We start from the raw sequence: 26363 nt of genomic DNA, 5'->3' as shown, positions 1-26363 counted from the left end.
AAGTGTTTGGTTTCATACCAAGTAAATGTCATCTATGTGAATTTATTCATGTCATCCAAGCTTGCATGAATGCATCACAAGTATTTTATATTTAGTGGTACGAAAATGGAATCTTGGGCTTTTAAATTATTTGTAATTAGGTAGTCGTGTTTGGAAGGAAAGTGACCCTTATATGATGTCAATATGACAGTATCTATGAAAGACCTCTGAAGTTATTAAAATCCAGATATTAAGAGGTAGTACATAATTTCCCCTGTCCACCTTTATTCCTCCAGCTTAAGCGTGATATATTAATAAGTTCCTAATTGTGCTATATGCTATGTGACATCATCATACTTATACCAATTTGGATGTTTACTACTTTGATGAATTGTGTAAGCTTGCCTTTCTTCCTAAGATTATGGAGTTGAAAATTAGCACATGGATACAGATTATAGGAACCCTGAAGCATTGAGTGATTGGACTCTTATATTGCATCAATATCTCTAGAGATTTTCTTTAAAAAATTTTATTTTTAAAGTTTATTTATTTATTTTGAGAAGGACAGAGACAGTGTGAGTGGGGGAGGGACAGAGAGAGGGAGAGAGAGAATCCTAAGCAGGCTCTGTGCTACTAGCGCAGAGCCTGATGTGGGGCTTGAATTCACGAAACTGCAAGATCAAGACCTGAGCCGAAACCAAGAGTTGGATGCTTAACTGACTGAACCACCTAGGTGTCCCAAGATTTTCTTTTTTAAGGTACAGATTCCTAGGCTTTGTGCCCAGATATTCTGATAGTAGGCTGAGTATGGTCATGGAACTCTGTTTTTTTAGTAAGAGATATTGAATTATTGTAGCATATAGTTCACTACCCTTGATAAAGTGTGATTTCAGGTAACTAGAACATTATCTTTGATTAACACAGATTTTTACAGATTAATAACTTCCAACAATGAGTATGTTCAAAAAATTGCCTTTTTAATAAGGGCATTATAAAAAAAAGTATTAAAGTAATAGCACTTTTAAAATTATAACCTTTATTATAGATTATGTCATATATAAATATGCAAGTGACATTTATGCTGAGTATTCGATATGTATTAGAGCAGGCAAAGAGAACCTTTACTAGTGAACTATATGGTCTGATAAAATTTAAACACCAATTTATTTTTACTGCGTTTTGGTTTCTGAGGTTTCTTTTCTAGTTTAGTATTAAAATCTATAACTGCTTTGATACTTAAATTCATAATAATTTTAGTCAAAATAAGAATGGAGTTAGCCATGTTATAGTGAAAATGAGCTTGTAAGAGAAGGCTCTCACTTCTGTCATTAACCAGAAGCAGTGTAGTTTGCCAAGTAGGGTTGGCATTAATTTTTTTTTTTTTTTTTTGGATACGGGTGGAACAGTAGCTGGGGAGGGGAAGTAGGAGGGAGAGAGAGAATCTTAAGCAGCGTGGAGCCCAACGCGGGGCTCCATCTCACGACTGTGAGATTATGACCTGAGCAGAAATCAGGAGTCAGATGCTACGGACTGAGCCACGCAGGCACCCCTTGCATTGATCTTTTTTTTTAGGAGAAAAAAAAAAGACCCTCCCATTTGATCATTAAAAAATTATTTGTCTCTGTTTCTAAAATGTTACTTTTAGTACCCAAACCTTTGTGTTTTGAAATAAAAGTTTTTTCTTAACCAAATCCCTAGATGAGTTCTTTTATTAAATAGGTATATCAAAAGTGTTTTTTTCTTTAAACATTAGCTTTTTGTCTTTATTAAAACAAAATTAAGGCTAACACCTAAGAGAGAAAAAATATGTAAGTGAATATATATTTAAAACTAATATGAAATAATTATGATGAAATGGATTGCTATTTGAAGATGTCTCTTTTAAGAAAGGTTGACAAATGTAAATACATAGATTTCTTTAATCCAAAATGGGCAGTAAATAAGCAAAAGAGTAGAAGAATCACATAAAAATAAAAAATAGTGTACAGGTATATTTCCTATCCTCCACGTGTAAAATGAGGGTCCTTGTTACTTTATTGTTAATATCAGAAGAGTCTTTTAAGTATTTTCTTAAAACTCCTAATTCTTGATTTGTTATGATAGAATGATTTAATGAAATTTGTGAATAATTATTATCTTAGATAGTTACTTAGGTCCTCTTTCTTATCAGTTTTATTATGTAACTACAAGTTAGGAATTACATTTTTCCTAGGGATTATTTTCTTCACTGGATGACAGGTCTGAAGGTAGGCCATCTAGGTATGATATTTAGGGTTCAAGATGGCTTTAGAGATCAAGGTATCCTTATCTTTCTACTTACCCAGAGTTAATGTGTTAAATTGTTAAATTGTTGCTCTGTGTTCCTAATATGGTATCTCCATCTCCAGTGACTTTCATTTATATCTCATGCATATAAATGTATAAATTGTGAAAGCTGCAACTCCAGCCATTAGTTTAACCCTCGAAATGTAGAAACCAACTCTAAATTTGTCTTTTTTTTAATTAAAAAAATCTTTTATTTATTTTTGAGAGAGAGAAAGAGAGAGTGTAAGTGGGGAAGGAACAGAGAGAGAGAGGGAGACAAAGAATATGAAACAGGCTCTAGATTCCAAGCTGTCAGCACAGAGCCTGACGTAGGGCTTGAACCCATGAACCGAGAGATCATAACCTGAGCTGAAGTTGGATGCCCAACTAACTGAGCCACCCAGGCGCCCCTAAGTTTGTCTTTAAGGGAGGATGTGAAATGCAGTTGTTTTTTCTTTTTTTTCAGTTGGGCACATTGCTGCCCTGAAACACATGAGACTTCAAAAAATAAGGAATAAGATATTTCAGGGGGTAATTAGTGATATTTACCACAGTATCTAATTAGTGATGAAATGGATGATAATTAAAGACAGAATGATGGAAAGGAATAACTTTTAATTGGAGTTCTTTGAGAATGAGATATTCTCATGTTTTAAATAAGTCCTTTTAAAAAAATACAAAGTAGAGGTAAATTACCATGTTTGTGAATATCTCTTTTGTACAGCAGGAGTGGTGAAAACTGTTCTGCATGTTCAGTGAATTCTGTTTCTTATTGTCTGTCCTGGAGAAACATTGCATATGCACAAGATGTGGTTAAGAATGTTCATTTAAGGGGCACCTGCGTGGCTCACTTGAGTTGGCTAAGTGTCTGACTCTTGATTTCAGATCAGGTCACGATCTCATGGTTTGTGGGATCAAGCTCCATGTCAGTCTCTGTGCTGACCCTGTGGAGCCTGCTTGGGATTCTCTGTCTCTCCCTCTCTGCCCCTCCCCCTGCCTGCCTCCCTCCCTCTCTCTCTCTCTCTCTGTATCTTTCTCAAAAATAACTAAACTTAAAAAAAAAAAAAGAATGTTCATTTAAGCAATATTGTAATAGCAAAAACCTGGAAGTAACCTAAAGAGCCCATCAGTAAGGGGAACTGTGGTACTTTCATACAGTAGAATACTATGCAGCTGTTCAAAAGGAATCTTTGTATAACCGTATAGTTAGATGTGTAAGACATTGTGAAATGGAGAAAATCAAGCTATAGAACAGTGTATACAGTGTAGTATCACTTAAAAAAATCATTATATAGCGGCGCCTGGATGGCTCAGTCGGTTAAGCATCTGACTTCAGCTCAGGTCATGATCTCTGGGTTTGTGAGTTCGAGCACTGCATCAGGCCCTGTGCTGACAGCTCAGAGCCTGGAGCCTGCTTCGGATTCTGTGTCTCCCCATCTCTCGGCCCCTCCCATGCTCATGCTCTGCCTCGCTCTGCTTATCAATAATAAATAAACGTTAAAAAAAAACCATTATGTAGAATAACTATAGCAAAGCAGTTGTCAATAAAATTCAATATTGGAAATAGTCATAAGGTTTGACATTCTGCAATTTGATTAATGTTATCGTTATTTTTTTAGGGTTCCCGGTGCTCTTCTGATGCCAATATGCTTGGAGAGATGATGTTTGGCTCGGTAGCAATGAGCTACAAAGGATCTACCTTAAAAATTCATCAGATCCGGTGAGGGCTTTTCTGATTTTTCATTATCCATGTTAGAATATGTAATTTTTAAACATGAGAGAATTGCATATAGTCTTCATGCAGATTGAGCATGTCAGATACTCAGTTTATGATATTTTGTGGGGTTCATGCTACTTCAGGACTGTTGTAACTATACAGTGAAATGTCTGTCACTTACATATTTTGATTATAATAAATTGAGAAGTTCCTTGTCTTAGTTTTGATCTCTTTCTTTCTTTTTCTCCATAGTTCCCCTCCACAGCTTATGCTTAGCAAAGTTTTTACTGCACGGACTGGCAGCAGTATCTGTGGAAGTCTCAATACGTAAGTGATTATGAATGCAGGGAGAATTAATTATTTAGGATGTGCAAAGTAGGGAAACGAACAGAGTATTCTTGGGGTTGCAGCTTAAATTGAGATTTTCTTCTACTCCTTAAGTTTGAAAGTTCACAGAAGCCAGCCTTTTTTCTTCCAGCTTTATTGAGATATAATTGACATGTAACACTATATAAATTTAATGTGTACAGCACATTGGTTTGATACTTTCATATATTGGAAAATGATTACTACCATAGCATTAGCTAACTAATACTTCCATGCTGTCACAATTACTATTTCTTTTTTGTGGTAAGAACAGCTATGATTTAACCTCTTAGCAATTTTCAAGTATAACAGATACAGTATTATTAGCTATAATCAGCATGCTGTCCATTAGATCCCAGAACTTACTGATCTTATAACTGAAGTTTGTAACTTTTTACTATTATCTCCTCATTTCCTCCACTCTCAGCCCCTGATAACCACCACTCTTCTTTGTTTTTCTGTGTCCAATTTTTTTATATTCCACATAGAAGTGATATCATATGGTGTTTGTCTTTCTCTGACTTATTTCACTTCTCATAATGCCCTTAAGATTCATTTATGTTGTTGCAAATGGCAGGATTTCCTTCTTTCTCGTGGCTGAATAATATTCCATTTTTTGTGTGAGTGCATACATGCATGCATGTGTGTTGTGTATGTGTATGACATCCATTCATCTGTTGTCTCCATTTATTGACTGTTGTCACTAATGCCACATTGAACACCTGAGTGCAGATATGTCTGTGAGATCTTCATTTCAGTTCCTTTGGATATATACCAAGGAAGTGGGATTGCTGGATCATACGGTAGTTCTATTTTTAATTTTTTGAAGAACCTTCATACTGTTTTCAAGTGGCTATATCAATTTATGTTCCCACCAAAAGTGCATAAGGGTTTCCTTTTCTCCATACCCTGGCCACCACTTGATTATCTCTTGTCTTTTTGATGTTAGCTATTGTAATATGTATGAGGTGATACCTTGTTGTGGTTTGATTTGCCTTTGGTTGATGATTAGTGATGTTGAGCACCTTTTCATATACCTCTTGGCTATTTATCAGATGCCTTCTTTGGAAAACTGTCTAGTCAGTTCTTCTGAATATTCAGAGGAAGTTACTACTTTTTTAGTCAGGTTGTTTGTTTTTTGCTCGTGATTTGTATGAGCTCTTTATATATTTTGGATATTAACCCTTTAACAGATACATGATTTGCAAATATTTTTACCATTCCATAGATTGCCTTTTCATTTTGTCAATTGATTATATGCTGTGCAGAAGCTTTTTAGTTTCATGTAGTCACATTTACTTATTGTTGCTTTTGTTGCTTGTGCTTTTCTTTTTATGCCATGTCCAGGAAATTGCTGCTACAATCAATGTCAAGGGAGCTTTTTCCCTATGATTTCTTTTAGGAGATTTGCAGTTTGGAAGTCTTATGTTTATGTCTTTAATCAATTTTGAGTTCATTTTTGTGAATGGTGTAAGATAGGGTTCTAATTTCATTCATCTGCATGTAGTTACCCAGTTTCCCATAATCATTTACTGAAGGTACTCTCCTTCCTTTGTTAAGTGTTCTTTATATGCGGGTTTTTTTTTTTCTGGGCTTTTGATTTTGTTCCATTGTTTTCTGTGTCTATTTTTCTGCCAGTACTATACTGTTTTGATTACTTTAGCTTTGTAGTATAGTTTGAAATCAGGAAATATGATACCTCTGGCTTTGTTCTTTTTCTCAGGATCTCTTTGGCTTTTCAGGGTCTTTTGCACATACAAATTATAGGATTGTTTTCTTATTTCTATGAAAAATGCCATTAGAATTTTGATAAGACTTGGATTGAATCTATAGATGATTGTGGGTAATATGCACATTTTAATAATATTTGTTCTTCCAACCTACTTTTTTGACTTTTTTTCTTTTTGTGGAAAGATGTTGTGTTTTGTCAAATGCTTTTTCTGCATCTGTTGAGATGATCATACGATTTTTATGTTTCATTCTTTTAATGTGGTAATTCTCATTTATTGCCTGGCATTTATTGAAGCATCCTTGCATCCCAGGGATAAATCCCACTTGATCATATTGAATGATCCTTTTAATGTTCTGTTGAATTTGATTTCCTAATATTTTGTTCAGAATTTTTGCATCTATAATCATCAGGAAAAGTGATCTGTAATTTTCTTACAATGTCCTGGCCTTGGTGTCAGGATCATGCTGTCCTTGTAAGATGAGCCAGGGAATACTCCTTCTTTGATTTCTGGAAGAGTTTGAAAAGAATTGACATCAATTCTTTAAATGTTTGGTAGAATTTACCAAGGAAACCATCCGGTCCTTGGCATTTCTCTGTTAGGAGGTTGTTTTTTTTTTTTTTTATGAAATTTATTGACAAACTGGTTTCCATACAACACCCAGTGCTCATCCCAAAAGGTGCCCTCCTCAATACCCATCACCCACCCTCTCCTCCCTCCCACCCCCCATCAACCCTCAGTTTGTTCTCATCTGTTAGGAGGTTTTTGATCAATGACTGATTCTACCTTCTTGTTACTGGTCTTTTGAGATTTTTTATTTCTTCATGATTTAGTCTTGGTAGGTTGTATATTCAGTCTTGGGATTTATCCATTTTTTATAGGTTACGCATTTTGTTAGCATGTAATTGTTGATAAGTAGTTTCATGATCCCTTTTTATTTGGTATCAGTGTAATGTCTCTTTCATATCTGGTTTCATTTATTTGAGTCCTCTCTCTCTCTCTCTCTCTCTCTCTCTCTCTCTCTTTTTTTTTTTTTTTTTTTTTGAGTTAGTCTGGCTAAAGGTTTGTTGATTTTGTCTCTTTAGAAAACTAGCCCTTAGTTAAACTGATCTTTAAATTTTTTTTTCTTTGTTCTCTTTCATATATTTCCCGTCTGATCTTTATTTCCTTCCTAACTTTGGGCTTTTTTTCTGGGTTTTTGAGGTGTAAATCAAGGTTATTTGAGATATTTCTAGCTTCTTACTGTAAGCATTTATCACTATAACTGCCCTATTTTAAGTGCTTTTGCAGCACTTCTAACAAGTTTTGATATGTTGTGCTTCCATTTTTATTTGTTTCAGACTATTTTTTTAATTTACTTTTTCATTTCTTCTTTGACCCATTAGTTGTTCAGGAGCATGTTTTTTAATCTTCCCATATTCTGAATTTTTCAGCTTTCCCTGTGAATAGACTGTTTTATCTGTATCTATATTTATATATGTGTTTAGTTCCATTTAGCCTAAGGTATGGTTCACGTCCAAAATTTCTTTGTTGATTTTCTGTCTGGATGAACTATTTGTTGTTGAAAGTAGTCCTTTACTAATTATTGCATCATTGTCTCTTCCGATCTGTTAGTATTTGGCAAATGAATCTGTTTAGGTTCTCTGGTGTTGAGTGCATGATTGTTATATGTTGTGTCTTCTTGATGAATTGCTCCTTTTATCATTATATGACCATTTTTGTCTCCTGTTACTCTTTTTAGCTTAAAATCTTCTTTCTGATATAAGTATAGCTATTCCTGCTCTTTTCTGATTTCCATTTACCTGGAGTATCTTATTCTATCCCTTCATATTGAGCCTATATCATCCTTAAAACTGAAGTGAGTCTCTGGCTTGTTTTTCATTCATTGAGCCACTCTGTATGGAGTCCGGATTACTTCTCATTTTAGTTTAGTTGAAGAATAGGAAATGTACTTTCTCTTTTCTCTAATTTGCTTCTAGAAGCTATATCTGGAAGTAAAATGTTGACTGCATTTCCATGTTAGGATGAGATACTGATTTTCCGTTCTGTAGTGCCATGCTGAGTTAGCACCTGTATGTTGTGGTCTTTAGTTTTCAGGTCCCCTGTAGAATTAACTCTGCAATCAGGACTGGCCTAGGTAAGCCGTGGTGGAGTACAAGGATACTACAAGTTGTTAATGCCAGGATTAGGGTAGTGAACCTGATATGTCATATGCAAATACCTTCTCTCATTCTTTTGGTTGCCTTTTAGTTTTGCTGCTTGTTTCCGTCACTGTGCAGAAGCTTTGTATCTCGATGAGGTCCCAGTAGTTCATTTTTGCTTTTATTCCCTTTGCTTCTGGAGACATGTCAAGGAAGAAGTTGCTGCAGCTGAAGTCAAAAAGGTTGCTGCCTTTTTTCTCCTCTAGGATTTTGATGGTTTCCTGTCTCACATTTAGGATTTTCATCTAATTTGAATTTATTTTTGTGTATAGTGTAAGAAAGTGGTCCAGTTTCATTCTTCTGTATGTCCCTGTCCAGTTTTACCAACACCATTTGCTGAAGAGACTGTCTTTTTTCCATTGGATACTCTTTCCTGCTTTGTGGAAGATTAGTTGGCCGTGTATTGTGTGTCTTTTTCTGGGCTCTCTATTCTGTTCCATTGATGTGAAAAGATGCTCAACATCACTCATCATTAGGGAAATACAAATCAAAACCATAATGAGATACCATCTCACACCTGTCAGAATGGCTAAAATTAATTCAGGAAACAACAGATGTTGTCAAGGATGCAGAGAAAGGGGAACCCTTTTGTACTGTTGGTAGGAATGCAAACTGGTGCAGCCACTGTGGAAAACAGTATGGAGGTTCCTCAAAAAATTCAAAATAGACCTACCCTACACCCAGCAATTGTACTGCTAGCAATCTATGCAAAGGATATAAAAGTGCTGATTTGAAGGGACATAGGCACCCTGATGTTTATAGCAGCACTATCAACAGTAGCTAAATCACAGAAGAAGCCCAAATGTCCATCAACTGACAGATGGATAATGAAGATGTGGTGTGTGTGTGTGCATGCGCACGTGTGCGCGCGCGCGCACACACACACACACACACACACACACACACAGGAATATTACTCAGCATTGAAAAAGAATGGAATCTTGCCATTTGCAACAATGTGGATGGAACTAGAGGGTATTATGCTAAGTGAAATAAGAGAAGGACAGATATGATTTCACTCATATGTGGAATTTGAGAAACATGACAGATGAACATAGGGGAAGGGAAGGAAAAATAAGATAAAAACAGAGGGAAGCAAGCCATAAGAGACTCTTAAATACAGAGAACAAACTTAGGGTTGCTGGAGGGGAGTTGGGTGAGTGGGGGCATGGGCTAAAAGGGTGATGGGCATTAAGGAGGGCACTTTTTGGGAAGAGCACTGGGTGTCATATGTAAGAGATGAATCACTAGGTTCTTTTACTCCTGAAGCCAAGACTACACTGTATGTTAACTAAGTTGGATTAAAAAAAAATGGAATAGTAAAGCTGAAACAGAGGCACATATGATATCAGATTCTTGGACTACCTGCCAGACCTAGTAAGTGAAGAACTGGGGCTAGGATGAGATGTTAGTGGACCACAGTGATGGATTCTGCAGGGACCATATCAGAACTCTGGCTAGCAAGGGTCTGAGGGATACCCAAAGTCAGAAGCAACAGGAGGTAGTAAGGAGTTTACTCAAAACTAGAAAATTTCTCAAAAGATTCCATTAATTGTAAATGTTCCTAAAGACTTTTCAGGTGTTTTATTAGCTAAGGTTCTAATACCTGTAGCTCTTTATTAGCTTTTCTTTTAGGAAGGAAGGAAAAGGAAAGATGTATTTCACTGTATTTTGGATGCTTAAAAAATACTGATGATAAAAGTGCTAATTTTTAAGAATTAAACACTAAAGTAGAAATTAGAGATCCTGTATTGGAATCACTGATTTTAGCAGTAGTCTTCTCACTTTCTTCATGTTTTCTAATTTTTTATTGATGGTTCTTAGGGCAGATACTTTGTACTAAAAGCATAAAGTAATTTTATTTCTATTATTCTGAGTAATTTATGGACAGGAGTAATACAGTTCATTTATAATGTGTGAACTGAAGATATTTTTTGTATATTTGGTGGATTCTTTTTCCTTTTTTGTCTTTTTTTCCTGCCAGAAGTTTCAAAACTAATGTCAGGTCCAAGATATGAGGGGAAACTTTACAATTTAAATTTGGGTCAGTAATCTTTTTCTGTAAAGGCCTTAATAGTAAATAATTTTAGCTTTGTAGGCCAGACAGTATGTCTGGTTTCTTAGCTCTACCATTGTAACATTAAAACAGCCATACACAGTACATATATGAATGGGCATGGCTGTGTTCCAGTAAAACTTTGTTTACAAAAACAGGCAGCAGGCTGGATTTAGCCCTCAACGTATAGTTTGCCAACCCCTGATCTAAATGATTAGGTACTTTATAGTCCTATTATGAATACTTAAAACTTAAAAAACTGTTAGACGCTTTAAATTTCATTGTATAAAATGAATTTGCAGTTTATTGTTTCTCTTCCCTTAGGCTGCAAGACAGTCTTGAATTCATCAATCAAGACAACAGTACATTGAAGGCTGATAGTAACACAGTTATTAATGGACTACTTGGAAATATAGGTAAATTATTCCTTTGGTTTTATAAGTTTTAAATAAGGTTAACACTATAACAGGGATTTGCACTTACTTCTTAATAATGTAGATCTTTTATAAGACCACAGAGTTTGACATACTAGAAGTGGAAAAGGCATTTAAATTGCAAATATGTATAACATTTGTATTATTTGAAAACATAATTTTTATATATTTGAATATTTATTTTGTATATGAAAAAAGAAAACTTAAAGATATATCTGATTATCTGATTTTTTTGTTTTTAACTTTGATGCATCTTTGAAAGGCACTGTTACTGATATAAAAAGTCTTTACCAGCTTTTTGGAATATTTCAGCTGAGGAAGACTATTATTATACTTTGTCCCTTGTCTCTTCCCTAACCATAGAAGTAATTTTAAAATGGTGCTCATTTTGTGACCTGAATTCACATAAATGGGCAGATATTCAAATGTGATGTTCCTTAAGAGATTTATTAAAGTAACAGCTTATTTAATAATTCAGATAGTTGACTGTTATTGTTACTTAATTTCAACAGACTGTTCCTAAAATTTCTTGCCATTTGTTTTACCCTAGAAAGCTCATCTGAGTTGCTGCTGACCATATTTCTGGTGCATAAAATATTATAGTATCCCAGAATGTGGACAGCATTTAGACTAGGAGAAATATTTCTCTTACTCTCTATTTAGTGAGAATTTTTATTTGGAATTAATTTTAATAAATATTAGTTATATATATAAGTAGAAAAGTTTTTCTTCCAAACTTGAACCATATTGTATTCTATTATTTTTCATAATTCCTGTTTATTCAAATGAGCAACCATTTATTTAGCACATAGTATGGGCTAGTTACAGTGAAAGGCATGTACTTTAGACAGTTTGCATATTTTTTAGAAAGATAGAGTAGTTCTGCTTTTTCTTAACTCACTTGATTATTTTATTGGTTTTAAGAAAGTAAAAATGTGACAGGGAAATAAATGAATCTTTTTTTCTTATGATTTGACACTTTTCAAAGCTTAAGATGTTAATTAAAAGCTGTTTATTTTAATAATACAAATCTATTATCACTTATAAATGGTAAATTACCTTATAGATGCTAGATATACTCATCTTCTCTGTTTTAACGTAGGATAGGAAATTAATCCATTTAACAAAGTATAGACTTTAAATAATGAGTGACTTTAACTTGCACATTTATAATTGTGAATTAAGGATATTTGAGGACCATCTCTTATTTTCTTTACATTTTTAGTTAATCAACAAATACTTATCAAGCACCTATTACCTGCTAAGGACTCTGCTAGGCCCTAAGGATACAGTGGTAAACCAGACACAATTCCTGCCTCAACATATTTGGTAATTACAGTTAGTGGGAATCACACAAATAATACAACAATTACAGTATACTACAGTTAATTTTTGGACATGTTAAAGAGCACGTGTGGTAGAAATGAGGAGAAGTACCTAATTCAGTCCTAGAGAGTCCCAGAAGATTTCCTTGAAGAAGTGAGACTTAACCTTGAAGGATTAGCCTTATGTTTAGATAGAAATGTTCTAGGAAAAAGCGTAATAGTATTTGCAAAGGCCTAGGAGCAAGAGATGATGGCATGAAGAAAGAATGTGTATAAATCAGTGTTGATGGAGCCAAGAATAGGAGTAAAGGAGGTTAAATCAAGAAGTAGGAGGTAGATCACAGAAGGCACTGTGGGACTTACTGAGCAATTTGGATATAGGTTGTAAGCAGTTGGGTAGCAGTGAGGGTATGTATGTTAGTCTGGGTGCTCCACCTGTTTTTTAACAGGTGCCAAGACATGATTAAATATGCAAGGATATTATTAGGGGAAATGACTATGTGAGAGAAAAAGAGGAAGGAATTGGGAAAGGTTGAGAAAGCCCTCAGATTGTGATACAAATGTTGACCCCAAATGAAAGAGAATAGAAGATTAAATGGAAGTGTCCTATCCTGCCATGCAATCCAAGGAAGGTTTGGTAAGGCCATTGACAAGTCTTTGAGTCAAAGTTTGGTGTCAAAAGTGACCCACGTATTGCCAAAATGTGCCTGTCTTACTATTCCTCCTGTGTTCAGTTACTGACTAGGAGCAGCCTATGGGATATGTGGCCTTGCTCAAACATCACAATAGATTTCAGAATGCAGTAGCTTGAGGTACTTAGTCAATTATAGTCCTTATAGCTGGAGGTCTTTGCAATGTATTCTCAAGGCCACCACAGAGGAGTTGTCAGGATGTAGAAATATGATTGGATTAGATTTATATCTGTAAGAGTATTGATTGCAGTGGGAAAGGATTCAAGTGAACCAATGGGATTGAAGAAAAGATCTATATAAGAAGGCTGCTTATGATAATCCAAGTGACAGAGAAGGAGACCTAGAGTAAGATTGTGCCAGTGAGGTAGAGTGTTTTTGAGGGGTTCATTATGGGAAATAGAGTGGATAGGACTTGACTTGGTAATTAGATGGAGTGGGGGAGGAAAAAGGAGGAAGCAAGGGTGGCACTTTGCTATCTGGTTGTATAAATGCTTGGGTATTAGTGCCATTTATTGGGAGAATCAGAAGAAATTAAGAATTGGTGATTTTAGGTTTAGGTATATTGGAATGGAGGTATTGGTTGAGTGTTCAAGTAAAGATATCCATTATGGTTAGTTAGTTAGTAGATGTAGTGGTAGATGCTGTAACATAAAAATCCATGGATGTATAATAACTTTAAAGCAGTAGGGGTTTTTTTTTCAGCCATGTGGAGTTCTAAAGGGTGTTCATCATTTGTTAACAGTTTTTCTCCAAGAAATGTTTTAGAGTTCCTTCCTTCTTAGAATTCTACCTTCTTCATTGTGTGGTTTCCAAGGTTGTGCTCAGCTGCACTAAGCCAGTGGAAAGGAATTGAGAATGGAAGAGGCACTCGATTTCATAATTAACCTCAGCCTGAATGTGACATACATCAGTTTTGTTGACATTCCATTAGTGGTAACTAATCACATGGCCTCACATACGTATAAGGAGATTTGAGAAATATGATCCCTAGCTGGGCAGCTGCTTCCCACAAACTACTTGATACAGTAGAAGGGAGAACACAGTTCTTTGTTAGACAGTTAGCTGTGTCTGCCATGAATTATGAATCATTAGCATGTAAATGGTAAGTAAAAGCATGAGAATGAATGAGATGACCTAGGAACTGTTAAAGAATGAGAAGGCAAGATTGTTGAAGATGAAACCCTGGGAAATGTTGAGTTAAAGACAGAGTAGGTGAAGAGAAACACATAAAGAAGATTAAGAAAAAAACTTAGTATGTTATCATTGTAAACTGTGAGGGGAAAGTTCAAAGTGTAATTTAACATCACATATGCTATAAGGTAATATAAGATAGTATGGACTGCATTAATCAATAAGAAGGCTTTTAGTGGCCTACTTGAGCAGTTTCAGTGGGGAGAATAGAAGCCAGAGTTGAGGAGAGACTCAGAGGTTAGACTTTTTTCCAAGATTTAATTAGTGACTCTTTTTGGTCTCAAGACCCCTTTACACACTTAGAAATTATTGAGGACCACAGAGAGTTTTTGTTTTTGTGGGTTACGTTTGTTGATATATACTGTATTAAAAATTGAAACGATTTTTAAACATTTATTAATTTATTAACAAATACTAACATCCTTTTTCATGTTAATGTAAATATGTTGTGAAATGATTATTTTCCAAGTAAAATTAATGAAGAACAGTGGCATTGTTTTACATTTTTGCAAATCTCTTTAATTTCTGGCTTAATAGAATATTGCCTGTATTCTCCTATCTGCTTCAACGTTCATTCTCTTGTAATATGTTGTTTTAGTTGAAGTGTATTAAGAAAATATAGTTTTACACAGACTCCCTGAAAGGTTGCAGGGACCCAAGGAGTTCTTAGGCCACATTTTAAGAACTATTGAACTATTATATAGGATTAGATATATGGAGAGTAATTTTGTCTGTGTTTAAATGTTGATGGAATAGATTATAAGGAGGGTAAGGTTAGAGATAGAAGTGGTACTTACTCGGTAAAGCAAGGTTTTTGAAGGTACTATCTGACATAGAAGAATTTGCTTTGGAAGGGAGGGAGGAGCTTCCCAGAATTTTTCACTGAATAAGTTCCTAGCACACAGTAAGATTTGAATAATGTTTCCTGTTGTTACTGCACTGGCATCAAGGAGGCAGGTGGGTCAGTGTTTGATTAAGTTTGGAGATAAGGGGGTAGGAAAGGAAGAGTTCCTGTCTGGTGAAATCTGTGTGTGTGCACACATACGCATCTGCATCTGCATACTTGTGAGAGACGAAGTCGCATATCCTGAGAGTAAGGAAGGAGGTGCTAGGTAGAGAAGGAGTTTGAAGACATTAGGTAAGTTTTGAAGTGACTAGAGAAGGATTGCCTTCACATGCACTATAATTTTAGAAATTTTTGTTATAGAAAAATATCTATTAGCAAATTTGAAAAATACATTTGTTTCTTTTTAGAACAGAAAGCCCCCTATTCTTTCCTAGGTAAACCTCCTAGGTGACTCTTTAGGCCATCTTGATTAACCATAACAGGTGACTCAGCTGCTTGCTTCCCGGCTATAATGTTGCCCCTTTGGGGTCTTTAGACACTGTTATCTTCATTTGGTCCAGTGTGTGGCGGCCATGCTTTGTGGACAGCTGGGAGTCTGGCCCTAATGGGTGTGTTGGTGTTCCTCCTTCCATTGTGGCTGACCCTTGGGTTAGGAACTTTGGTTTCTTCCAAAGTTAGTTACTTTGTAGCTTTACTAGGTTAGGGAAAAACAAGTTTCATACCTGTTTTGCCAGTAAATCTCTTTTCTGCTTTGTTGTATGTTGTGTTCTCTTTCTTCAGCTAAGCACTTAGGTGGTTTTCTCCTTATGACAGTGGCAGGAGAATGCTGTAGTCTTAAAACTGACTTTTTAAAAGATAAATTTATTTGGCAAATATCACATTTTATAGATAACGTTACTGTGCTTTTTTGAATCTTTAAAAACATTGTTTTAGGTTAGAAAAGGTTGAACATTTAAAAAACTTTACCTTGTATAGTGGAAGGTTATTTTTATTATTATATATACAGATTTATTAGTAAACAGGCATGAAATTGTTACATTTGACATCAGCTGTGACCAGAAGAAAACCATCCTGTTTGGAAGAAGGGAACCCTGTTTGAATTATTATTACTTAGTTTAAAAGTTTCCATCCATATCTCTTGCTGTGCGTTTGTGCTGCCTAAGCTCACCCTTTATTCCTGACGCTTTATGGCTTCTCTAACAGCCTTCTTTCATATGTATTTTACGTTTTTGCCATGTAGGTCTTTCACAGTTCTGCAGCCCCAGGCGGGCATTCTCTGAACAGGGTCCGCTCCGCCTGATCAGGAGCGCCTCTTTCTTTGCAGGTTTGCGATGTGCTGTGTGGGTAGACTAGTTGGTGTGCCCCAGTGGCTAGAATCTGTAGTTTAGCTGTGGAAACAAGAGAGTAGATAAATGCATTTGGGGAGGGTGTAGTTAAGAAAACATTTTTGAGCTGAGAACTTAATTCCTTTTCACTGAATATGTTCTTAAAAGTTTCCAGAAACTTTCAGCTATCAGTGGAATTGACATTTTCATGAAACTTTAGTTTGTTATTTCATATCTCATTATGTAATAAAGATTTTAACTTTAGAATCCTAAACCACATTTTACTATGAACATTATTTCTTATAATAACAGCTAGAATTTCTAATTTGACACTCTCTTGTTTCCATGGTTGAGTAGCTTTTGTACTCATAGTTCACCAATTGCAGAAAATATCCTATCTTATTATTTTAAAATTTCTGATCTACATTATTTCATAAGAACGATTTTTCTTGGAGCTAAGATTTGGATGAACAAGCACCATTATATTGATCTGTAAAAGGTGTATGTGAGTGTATTTGTTTATATCATTACATTGATGATTATAGTGTATGTTCATGCCTCTGTATTCAGGGAGTTGTATCTGACTTCTTGTTTTAATTAATATTTATATTCCTTATAAATATGAGGCAGGAACAGTACAAATTTATTACAGAAAATTTGTAAAATAGGCAAAAAAATATATATTAGCCATTATGTCAGCTAGAATTAATCTTTACAAAAAACAAAATTGGGATCATACTATTCCAGTTGTTTTCTTAAAATTTTTATTATGAAGAAATTTTAAACATACATTAATATAGGCAGAATAGTAAAGCAAACCATTGTATACCCATCACTTACTGCCAGGACCATCATTCTTATTGTTTAGTAGCATGCTTTTTGGTCATTTAAAAGTGTATTGTGAATATCTTCCTTTTAGTCTTCCTTTGCTTCTTTAGATACTGTATCGTTTTCATATTATATTTCAAATTTTCACATAGATCTCAAAGCTTGTTCAACTGAGTACTAGCTCTTGGTGTTGGGTTTGTGCCATGCTATTGAAAAATATAAAGGAATGCAATAAGATAAGCATGATTTCATTTGCTATATACAAGGAACGGCGTCACCCTAAATAGCAGTATGTGTTATAACTGACAGTTTTGTCTTAATTCACAGTTCACAGCAATCCAATGGACATGCCTGGAAGAGAGCTGAATGAAGACAGAGACAGTGGCATAGCACGCTCTGGTAATGCCATGTTTATGTATCAGTCTAGTTTTTTTTTGAGATCACTATTAGTCAGCATTGATTTTTATTTTTGCCTTTATCATCCAATTTAATGCACATAGTTTGTTAGTGTTGAGATTAACCTTATAAGAGAATTGTGGCAACAGAGAGAAATATTTTTATTTTGTTTTGTTTTATTTTGTTTTGTTTTGTATTATTATCATATTATTTATTTTTAGAGAGAAAGAGTGCACGAGCTGGGGAGAGGGGCAGAGGGAGGGAGAATGCCAAGCAGGCTCCACACTCAGCATGGAGCCTCATGTGGGGCTCAGTCCCACAGCCCTGGGTTCATGACCTGAGCTGAAATCAAGAGTTGGGTGATCAAGTAACTGAGCCACCCAGATGCCCTGAGAAATACTTTAAATTTAGAATTTTCATGTTTACTGTGACATGTACCTGGTGGAGTACCACCTGAATGAATGCACATTGGTTTAGGCTTAGCCAGTACACGAAAAAAAATATTAATCAAGAGACTCCTTAAATAGCATAGTAGAAAAAATACATTTGCTCATATCTGCTTGCTGTTAACTAGAGTTTTAAGTTTCAGACTGTCTCTTGCCCAGAAAAGCTTAGGCATTTTGAACAATACTATACATACTGTTTTCAAATATGGACTGACAAACTTCGGTCTGACAAACTTTTATTGCAATATGTTAGAGATGAAAAAAAAAAAAAAAGCTCACATTCTACCTTTGAGGATCACAGAATCTTCTGAGGAAGGAGTCAGGAAAATTGTCCTACATTGTGTGATATGTTCTGTGATAGACCTGAGCAAAGAGGTTTGGAGAATGGGAACGTAGCTTAGCCTGGGCCAGCAGCAGGGGGCCAGTAATGCTTTGCAGAGAGATAATACTTGAGTTGTATCCTGAGAAGTGGGAGTTACCCAGCCTAAGGCATGATATAAGTAAGGGCTTTCCAGGTAAAAGGAAAAGTGTTTGTCAGGGCCCAGAGTTAGAATAAATGAAAGGAGTATCTTAGGCTTGCATTATTGTAAGGTATGAGAAACTTTATTCACTGTAGTCTGTCCCTATGAGCTGTCACATTATACGGTTTTGCTGTCTAAATTGTTTATAATTCAGTTTTGAGTATAGATGGGAAGTCCAAACTTACCAATATTATAATCCCTAGGTATGAATTAGAATAACATGGTTTCCAAAAAAAAAAAACAAAGTTCACACAACTGAACTCTACTCTGAGACTCTTATGAAGCCTAGAGAAAGGTTTATTTATGCAACTATATTTGAAAAACACAACAAAATGAAAAACTCAATACCTCTTCTGACAGACAGCTAGAGTTGAGGACCGCTTCTCTAATATGAAAAATCTTCATCTTTCAAATAATCTCACCTTTTCTTTCTTTCTTTCTTTCTTTCTTTCTTTCTTTCTTTCTTTCTTTCTTGACAGAAAGTAGGATTTCTTGGTGGGCATGAATAGGAAGAGGGCAATGCCAAGTTTTTCTTGAGTGCAGACCCTACCATTTGTCCAAGGGGCTATGATTAGGGATATATTTGATCCCATAGCCATCTGGGATGAGCCACTTTTCAGCCAGCTACCATGCCTTCAAATTCACCTGCATTAAACTTAGTAAAGTCCAACTTCTTGGAAATGCGGATCTTCTGGTGGCCAGAGAACTTGAACTTGGCCCCTTGTAGGACCTCATTCACATGCTCCTTGTTCTGCAGCTTGGTACGATGGACATGATGGCTTGGCCAGTGTGGACCCTGTCCATTCTGCCCAGGGGCTTTCGAAAGATATTCCATATACCTGTCTGGAGCTTAGATTGTAGCTAGCATGATCACCCTTCTTTTCTAATTGAGTTTTTTATTTTTGTTCTTGGGAACTAATCTAGAGTATATTTTCTTTTAATACTCATTGCTTCTGTGTAATCTAGAGATTTTAGTTTTCTCTACTGTGCCAGGAATTTGGTTCTTATTTTATCCAGGTTTCAGAGGTGATAAATTAATTTCTACACTTCATTTTTTTTTTTTTAATTTTTTTTTTTTCAACGTTTATTTATTTTTGGGACAGAAAGAGACAGAGCATGAACGGGGGAGGGGCAGAGAGAGAGGGAGACAACAGAATCAGAAACAGGCTCCAGGCTCTGAGCCATCAGCCCAGAGCCCGACGCGGGGCTCGAACTCATGGACCGCAAGATCGTGACCTGGCTGAAGTCGGACGCTTAACCAACTGCGCCACCCAGGCGCCCCCATTTTCTTTAGTTTAAATTGAAGGACCAGGCTGGATTGATCTGTAAGACTTGTTCAAGCATTAAATTCACATACTCCTTTTAAATTAATTGTGTATTTTCTTCTTTTCCCAAAGTAGGGTTATTTTTAATACCAGCATTTATTAACACATAGCTCTTCCAAATTTAGGTTAGCATTTGATTTTTCATTGAAGCCATACCCAAGTTAGTTATACATACCCAATCTAGACTACAAAGTTTTGAATACAATGATAAAAATGTGGTCTTTTGAAGAAAGTAGTTTAGAATTAATGCATTGATGGTTCAGATAGTTGTATGGCACATAAAGTTCTTGATCATTAAATTTGTTAGTGAGAATTGAAATGAACAGATCTTCATAATGACAGTCTTAGTTTTCACTCCTGATGTCCAAAATAATATATCATCTGATGTGTACCTTTTTATAGATGATAATAATACTTGGCAGTTTTTGATTACCTTACAAATTTTTAGCATGTGGTTGTAATCATGAAGATAGGGATATAAAATCTTGCCAAACAAATGCAAGCTCTTAATGTCTTTTCCTCTCTGGAGCCAGTATAGAGAAGGGGAGGATTCATAGCCTAAGGAAAAATGAAGGGTTGTAGCTTTTGGCACTTTTTGGAAAGAGAGGTTTGGGAAGACAATAAACCTCACAATTAGGGGATTGCAGCAATTATAATCATAATGGGTTCTGTTAGAATGTGTCTGTCACCCCTTAGAATGCTCCAGAGAGCAGTCCATAGGATTACTCTTTGGAGCTTATTAGGTATAGTCCTGACTGTTACTAAAAGTGGCCAAACTGGGCATCTGGGTGGCTCAGTTCATTAAGCTTTTGATTCTTGATTTCAGCTCAGGTCATGGTATCATAGTTTTTGGGTTTGAGCCCAATGTCTGGTTCTGTGCTGATAGTGTGGAGCCTACTTGGGATTATTTCTCCCTCTCTCTCTGTCCCTCCCCCGCTGGTGTGTACTTGAGGGCTCTCTCTCTCTCTCTCTCTCTCTCTCTCTCTCTCTCTCTCTCTCTTTCTCTCTCTGGGAAAAAAAAAAAAAGTTGCCAAGCATTCAGAAGCTTGACTACCTGTACACAAGCAAATCATGAGTACTGTTGACCTTTCAATAACGCAAGGGTTAGGGGCACCAACCCTGTCCTCTAGCCCTGCACAGTAAGAAAACTTTTGACTCCCTAAAAAAATAATAGCCTTACCAATAACATAGTCAATTATCATATATTTTACATATTATATGTATTATATACTATATTTTTATAATAAAAAAGCTAGAGGAAAGAACATTTTATTAAGAAAATTAAAAAGAAGAGAAAATACATTTATAATACTATACTATATTTATTGAAAAGAAAATGTATAAGTGGACCTGCACATTTCAAACCCATGTTGTTCAAGGATCAGTAGTATTTTTATTTTATTTTTACTGAAGTATAGTTTTAAGTATAGTTGTAATACACAATGTTGCATCCATTGCATCCATTTCAGGTGTACAACATAGTGATTTGACAACTCTAGATGTTACACCATGCTTACTTACCACAAGTGTAGCTACCATCTATCACCATTCAATACTGTTACAGTACCATTGACTTTATTCCCTATGCTGTCCGTTTTATCCTTGTGACTTACTCATTTCATAACTGGAAGCTTGTATCTCCCACTCCTCTTTACCCAACTTGCCCTTCCTATCCAACAGCCTCCCTCTCGCAACCATCACTTTGTTCTCTGTGTTAATATGTCTCTTTCTGCCTTTTGTTTTTTTAGATTCCACATGTAAGTGAAGTCTTCTGGTATTTGTCTTTCTGTGCCTGACTTATTTCACTTAGCATAATACCATCTAGGTCCATCCACGTTGTCGCAGATGACAAGATCTTACTCTTTTGTATGGTTGAGCAATATTGTATGCATCTTACTTGTTCATTCATCTTTTGATGGACACTTGGGTTGCTTTTATATCTTGGTTATTGTAAATAGTGCTGCTCCTAAACTTAGGAGTGCCTATTTTTAAATTAGTGTTTTTGTTTTCTTTGAGTAAATACCCAGTGGTAGAATTAACTGGATCATATGGTATTTCTGTTTTTAGTTTTCTAAGGAGCCTCCATACTGTTTTCTATACTGGTTGTACCAGTTTGCTTTCCCATTACATGACAGTTCTTTTCTCTCCATATCCTTGTCAACCCTTTTTATTTCTTATCTTTTTGTTTCTAGCCATTGTGACAGGTATAAGATGATGTGCTTTTAAAAGACATCATTAGGGGCGCCTGGGTGGCGCAGTCGGTTGAGCGTCCGACTTCAGCCAGGTCACGATCTCGCGGTCCGTGAGTTCGAGCCCCGCGTCGGGCTCTGGGCTGATGGCTCAGAGCCTGGAGCCTGTTTCCGACTCTGTGTCTCCCTCTCTCTCTGCCCCTCCCCCGTTCATGCTCTGTCTCTCTCTGTCCCAAAAATAAATAAACATTAAAAGACATCATTAAATGACATTCAGGCACTTATTTTCAAATAAAACTTTTGTTCTTAAAATCTGTTTGCTGCATTAAAACTGAATCGTATCAAACCAGCAATTGCACTACTAGGTATTTACCCAAAGAATATAAAAATACTAATTCAAAGGGATACTTGCATGTTTATACAATTTACAATGCATGTTTATAGCAGCATTACCTACAATAGCCAAATTATGGAAACAGCCCAAGTATACATCAACTGATAAATGGATACAATATGTGGTGTGTGTGTGTGTGTGTGTGTGTGTGTGTGTGTATACACATACAATGGGATATTATTCAGCCATAAAAAAAAAATGAAATCTTGTCATTTGCAAAGACATGGATGGAGCTAGAGAGTATGCTATGTGAAGTAAGTTAGAGAAAGATCAGTATCATTTGATTTCACTCATATGTGGAATTTAAGAAACAAAACAAGTGAACAAGAGGGGAAAAAAAGGGAGAAAAGCAAACCAAGAAACACACTGTTAACTATAGAGAACAAATTGATGCTTAGTGGGGATGGGTTAAATAGGTGATGGAGATTAAGGAATGGCCTTGTGATGAGCAAGAGGTGTTGTATGGGAGTATTCAATCTCTATATATGTGCACCTGAAACTAATATTACACTGCATGTTAACTAGCTAGAATTTAAATACAAACTTTAAGAAAAATGAAATTAAAAAATTTTTTGAAAAATGGAATCGTAGCATATTTCTTTTAATTTAGGGGCTATTTGGCTATGCTTTGGACACTTATGGCCAAAGAGATAATGCTTTGTTTTAAATGAGCCCTTTCTTCTAAAGTGGGTGGAGTGAGGGTAAGAATATAAAAAGGGGAATGTCTCAGAGTCTCTTGCCAACACACTATTGGTATATGATTTTTCTGCTCTTAGACTTTGCTCCAACAATGACATTATTTTTTTTAATGGAAATTTTTAAGAAACTCACGAAACAAAATGGAAAATTTGAGTCACTACTGTTAAATTTGTTAAAAAGAAATTTATATTTTTGCTCAGTTTTTATTGACATATTTTTAAATGCTTATATTATACTTGTTTTTATTTTGACTGACAGCATCTCTCAGCAGCTTGCTTATTACACCGTTTCCCTCTCCCAACTCCTCACTTACCCGAAGTTGTGCCAGCAGTTACCAGCGACGTTGGCGACGCAGCCAAACAACAAGTTTGGAGAATGGGGTATTTCCTAGATGGTAAGTTGGAATCGTCACTTTATAATAAAGTAATAAAATTGAATAGTTCCTTAAACACAGTTCTGAAGGCTTTTTTTGTTTTGTTTTTGTTTTTGTTTTTGAGCCTGGGCTTGTATTTTGTGTATTTTAAGCCTTGAAACTTTTAAAATATAATATATTTTAAATTCAAGTTTTAAGTTTTAACCAGTATTAGGCATACAGTTCAGTGTACCTTCACATTGTTTTGCAATCATCATCACTCTTTATGGTTGGAACTTTTTTATCCCCCCAAACTGTACCCATTAAACAGTTAACTCCCTGTTCCTCCTTCCCCTTAGCATCCTGTCCTCCTCTGTCGATTTTTTTTTTTTTTTTGTCTCTTTCAATTTGACTACTATAGATACCTCATATAAGTGGTATCATACAATATTTGTCTTTTTATGTGTGGCTGATTTCATTCAGCATGTCTTTAAGGTTCATCTATGTTGTAGAATGTATCAGGATTTTATTTCTTTTTATGGCTGAATGATATTCCATTGTATGTATATATCACATTTTGTTTATTCACTTATCTGTTGATGGACTTTTGGGTGGCTTCCACCTTTTGGTTTTTGCAAGTAATGCTGATATGAACATATGTGTATAAATACCTGTTTGAGTCCCTGCTTTCAATTTTGGGGGTGGGTATACCCAGAAGTGGAATTTTCGGGTGATATGGTAATTCTTTGAATACGCTTTTGAAGAAATGTCATACTGTTTTCTACAGTTGCCATTTTACATTTTTGCCAGTAAGTAGTTATTTTTCTGTTTTTTTGATAATAGCCATCCTAATGGATGTGAAGTGGTATCTTATTGTGGTTTCGATTTCCATTTCTCTAATGCAGTAATATTCCCTAATATTGCCTAATGGTTAGTGATATTGAGTATATTTTTATGTGCTTATTGGCCATGTGTCTGTCTTTTGGAGAAATATCTATACAAGTGGTTTGCCCATTTTTAATTAGGTTGTTTTGTTGTTGTTGAGGTGTAGGAGTTCTTTATATATTCTAATATTATTCCCTTATGAGACACATGGTTGGCAGTAATTTCTCCCATTCCATGGGTGGCCTTTTCATTCTGATATACAGTAGTTTTTAATTTTATGTAGTCCAGTTTATCTTTTTTCTTTTGTTGTCTGTATTTTTGGTGTCATATCCAAGAAATAAATGCCAAATTCAGTGTCATAAATCTTTTACCCTATGTTTTTTCCTAAAAGTTTTATAATTGTAACTCTTCTTTTTAGGTGTTTGTTCAGTGTACTCCATGTTTTGATATTTCAGTTTTTCATGTTTCTAATTAGACAAGTTAATTCATTCTTGAAAGATTTTTTTTAATCCTATGTCAAATACAGCTTAGATTAAACATAGTATAAAATTAATGTACGTAGTACAACGTAGATTAAATAAAGTTTCTTGTTTTCTGTTTTAGTTACTCCCTTTAGTCCTTGATTTTTTAAATTTTACTCTTGAAATCAGAAGGAGATACAAGTAGATCGTAGAACAGTGAATTATATAAATGACTCTGGTCATTTATAACCTTAAAATTAAGGCATTTTAGGTGGATTATGAATTGGGAATTAACTCCTTTTTTTTAGTGACTTCTAACTAAACAAAAATGTTCCCAATATGACTCTCTGTTAAAATTTTTTATAAAAATGTGAGTATGAAGGAATAGCCAGTAGATTTTTCACAGACAGTTGAGATACATTTTTAGATTTACTTGATAAAACAGCAGAAGACCTTTAACTTGTATACATTAAATTAGCAAGGAGATGAAATTGTGAATTTAATTATTATTTTTTTTATATTAAAAAAAAACATTTATTTTTAAGGTCTATAGAAGAAAGCTTTAATCTGTCAGATGAAAGCTGTGGCCCTAATCCAGGAATTGTGAGGAAAAAGAAGATTGCAATTGGGGTAATCTTTTCATTATCCAAAGATGAAGATGAAAATAACAAATTTAATGAATTCTTTTTTTCACATTTTCCTCTCTTTGAAAGCCACATGAACAAACTAAAGAGTGCAATAGAACAGGTAAGCATAGTCATGTTGCTGGTTTGTTAATGTCCTTTATTTTCCTCTGAATCTTACTCTCCTGGTTTAGTATTATGTTTATTCATCTGGCAGAAAAACTAACAGCCATGGTGCAAGTACCCTACCAAGTGCTCTGGAGATGCAATATAGATTTCAACTGTTATTAAGGACCTTACTGCCGGGGCGCCTGGGTGGCGCAGTCGGTTAAGCGTCCGACTTCAGCCAGGTCACGATCTCGCGGTCCGTGAGTTCGAGCCCCGCGTCAGGCTCTGGGCTGATGGCTCGGAGCCTGGAGCCTGCTTCCGATTCTGTGTCTCCCTCTCTCTCTGCCCCTCCCCCGTTCATGCTCTGTCTCTCTCTGTCCCAAAAATAAATAAATGTTGAAAAAAAAAAAAATAAAAAAAAAAAAGGACCTTACTGCCTAATAAATGGTATAAAGTCATTCATTCATTCATTTAATAAATGTTTGAGGGCCCATAATGTGGCAAGCAGTAATCTAGTAACTGAAGATAATATGGGGAAAAAGCAGCACTCTTGATCTCATGAGATAGCAAATAAATTAATAGATAAGATTTTTGATGATAAATACCGTGGAGAAAAATAAAACAGGTTTATAAGGAATGTTGGGTGGAGTTATTGCTCATTTTTTATTGGCTAGTCATGAAGGCTCCTGATAAAATGACATTTGATCCAGAGATATGGAAGAAGTGAGATAGAACTATCTGAGGGAAAAATTTCCCAGGCAGGGGCAAAGGCTTTGTGTCAAGAGTAATCTAGATGCTTGAGCAAAGTAAGGAGGCCAAAGTGGCTGGGTTAAAAGTAAGATCAGATTATGTAGGGACTTTTAGGATATCATTGTAAGAGCACTGACATTTACTCTTAAGAAAGATGGGAAACTATTGGAGTTTCAAGCAGAAGAATGACATTATTTATGAGGATTACTCTTATTGCTG

The 26363-nt window shown here is 35.4% G+C and overlaps 1 protein-coding gene across 2 annotated transcripts in view; it reads left to right on the top strand.

Annotated features, from left to right (window-relative positions):
• FNIP1 (folliculin interacting protein 1) overlaps positions 1–26363 on the top strand; it is a 155602-nt gene that overhangs the window by 89735 nt on the left and 39504 nt on the right. Inside the window, exons 4-10 of one of the 2 annotated variants that reach the window (XM_043587060.1) lie at positions 3903–4003; positions 4253–4327; positions 10678–10769; positions 16083–16166; positions 17323–17394; positions 23224–23359; positions 25209–25410. In XM_043587060.1, the coding sequence (XP_043442995.1) occupies positions 3903–4003; positions 4253–4327; positions 10678–10769; positions 16083–16166; positions 17323–17394; positions 23224–23359; positions 25209–25410 (762 nt within the window). The remainder of the gene's footprint in view (positions 1–3902; positions 4004–4252; positions 4328–10677; positions 10770–16082; positions 16167–17322; positions 17395–23223; positions 23360–25208; positions 25411–26363) is intronic. The other variant, XM_043587069.1, reaches the window with a different exon arrangement.

Source organism: Prionailurus bengalensis, chromosome A1, assembly GCF_016509475.1.
Source record: "Prionailurus bengalensis isolate Pbe53 chromosome A1, Fcat_Pben_1.1_paternal_pri, whole genome shotgun sequence".
NCBI lineage: Eukaryota > Metazoa > Chordata > Mammalia > Carnivora > Felidae > Prionailurus > Prionailurus bengalensis.
Note: the sequence above shows the minus strand (reverse complement) of the source record. Positions and strands in the feature narration are given on the sequence as shown.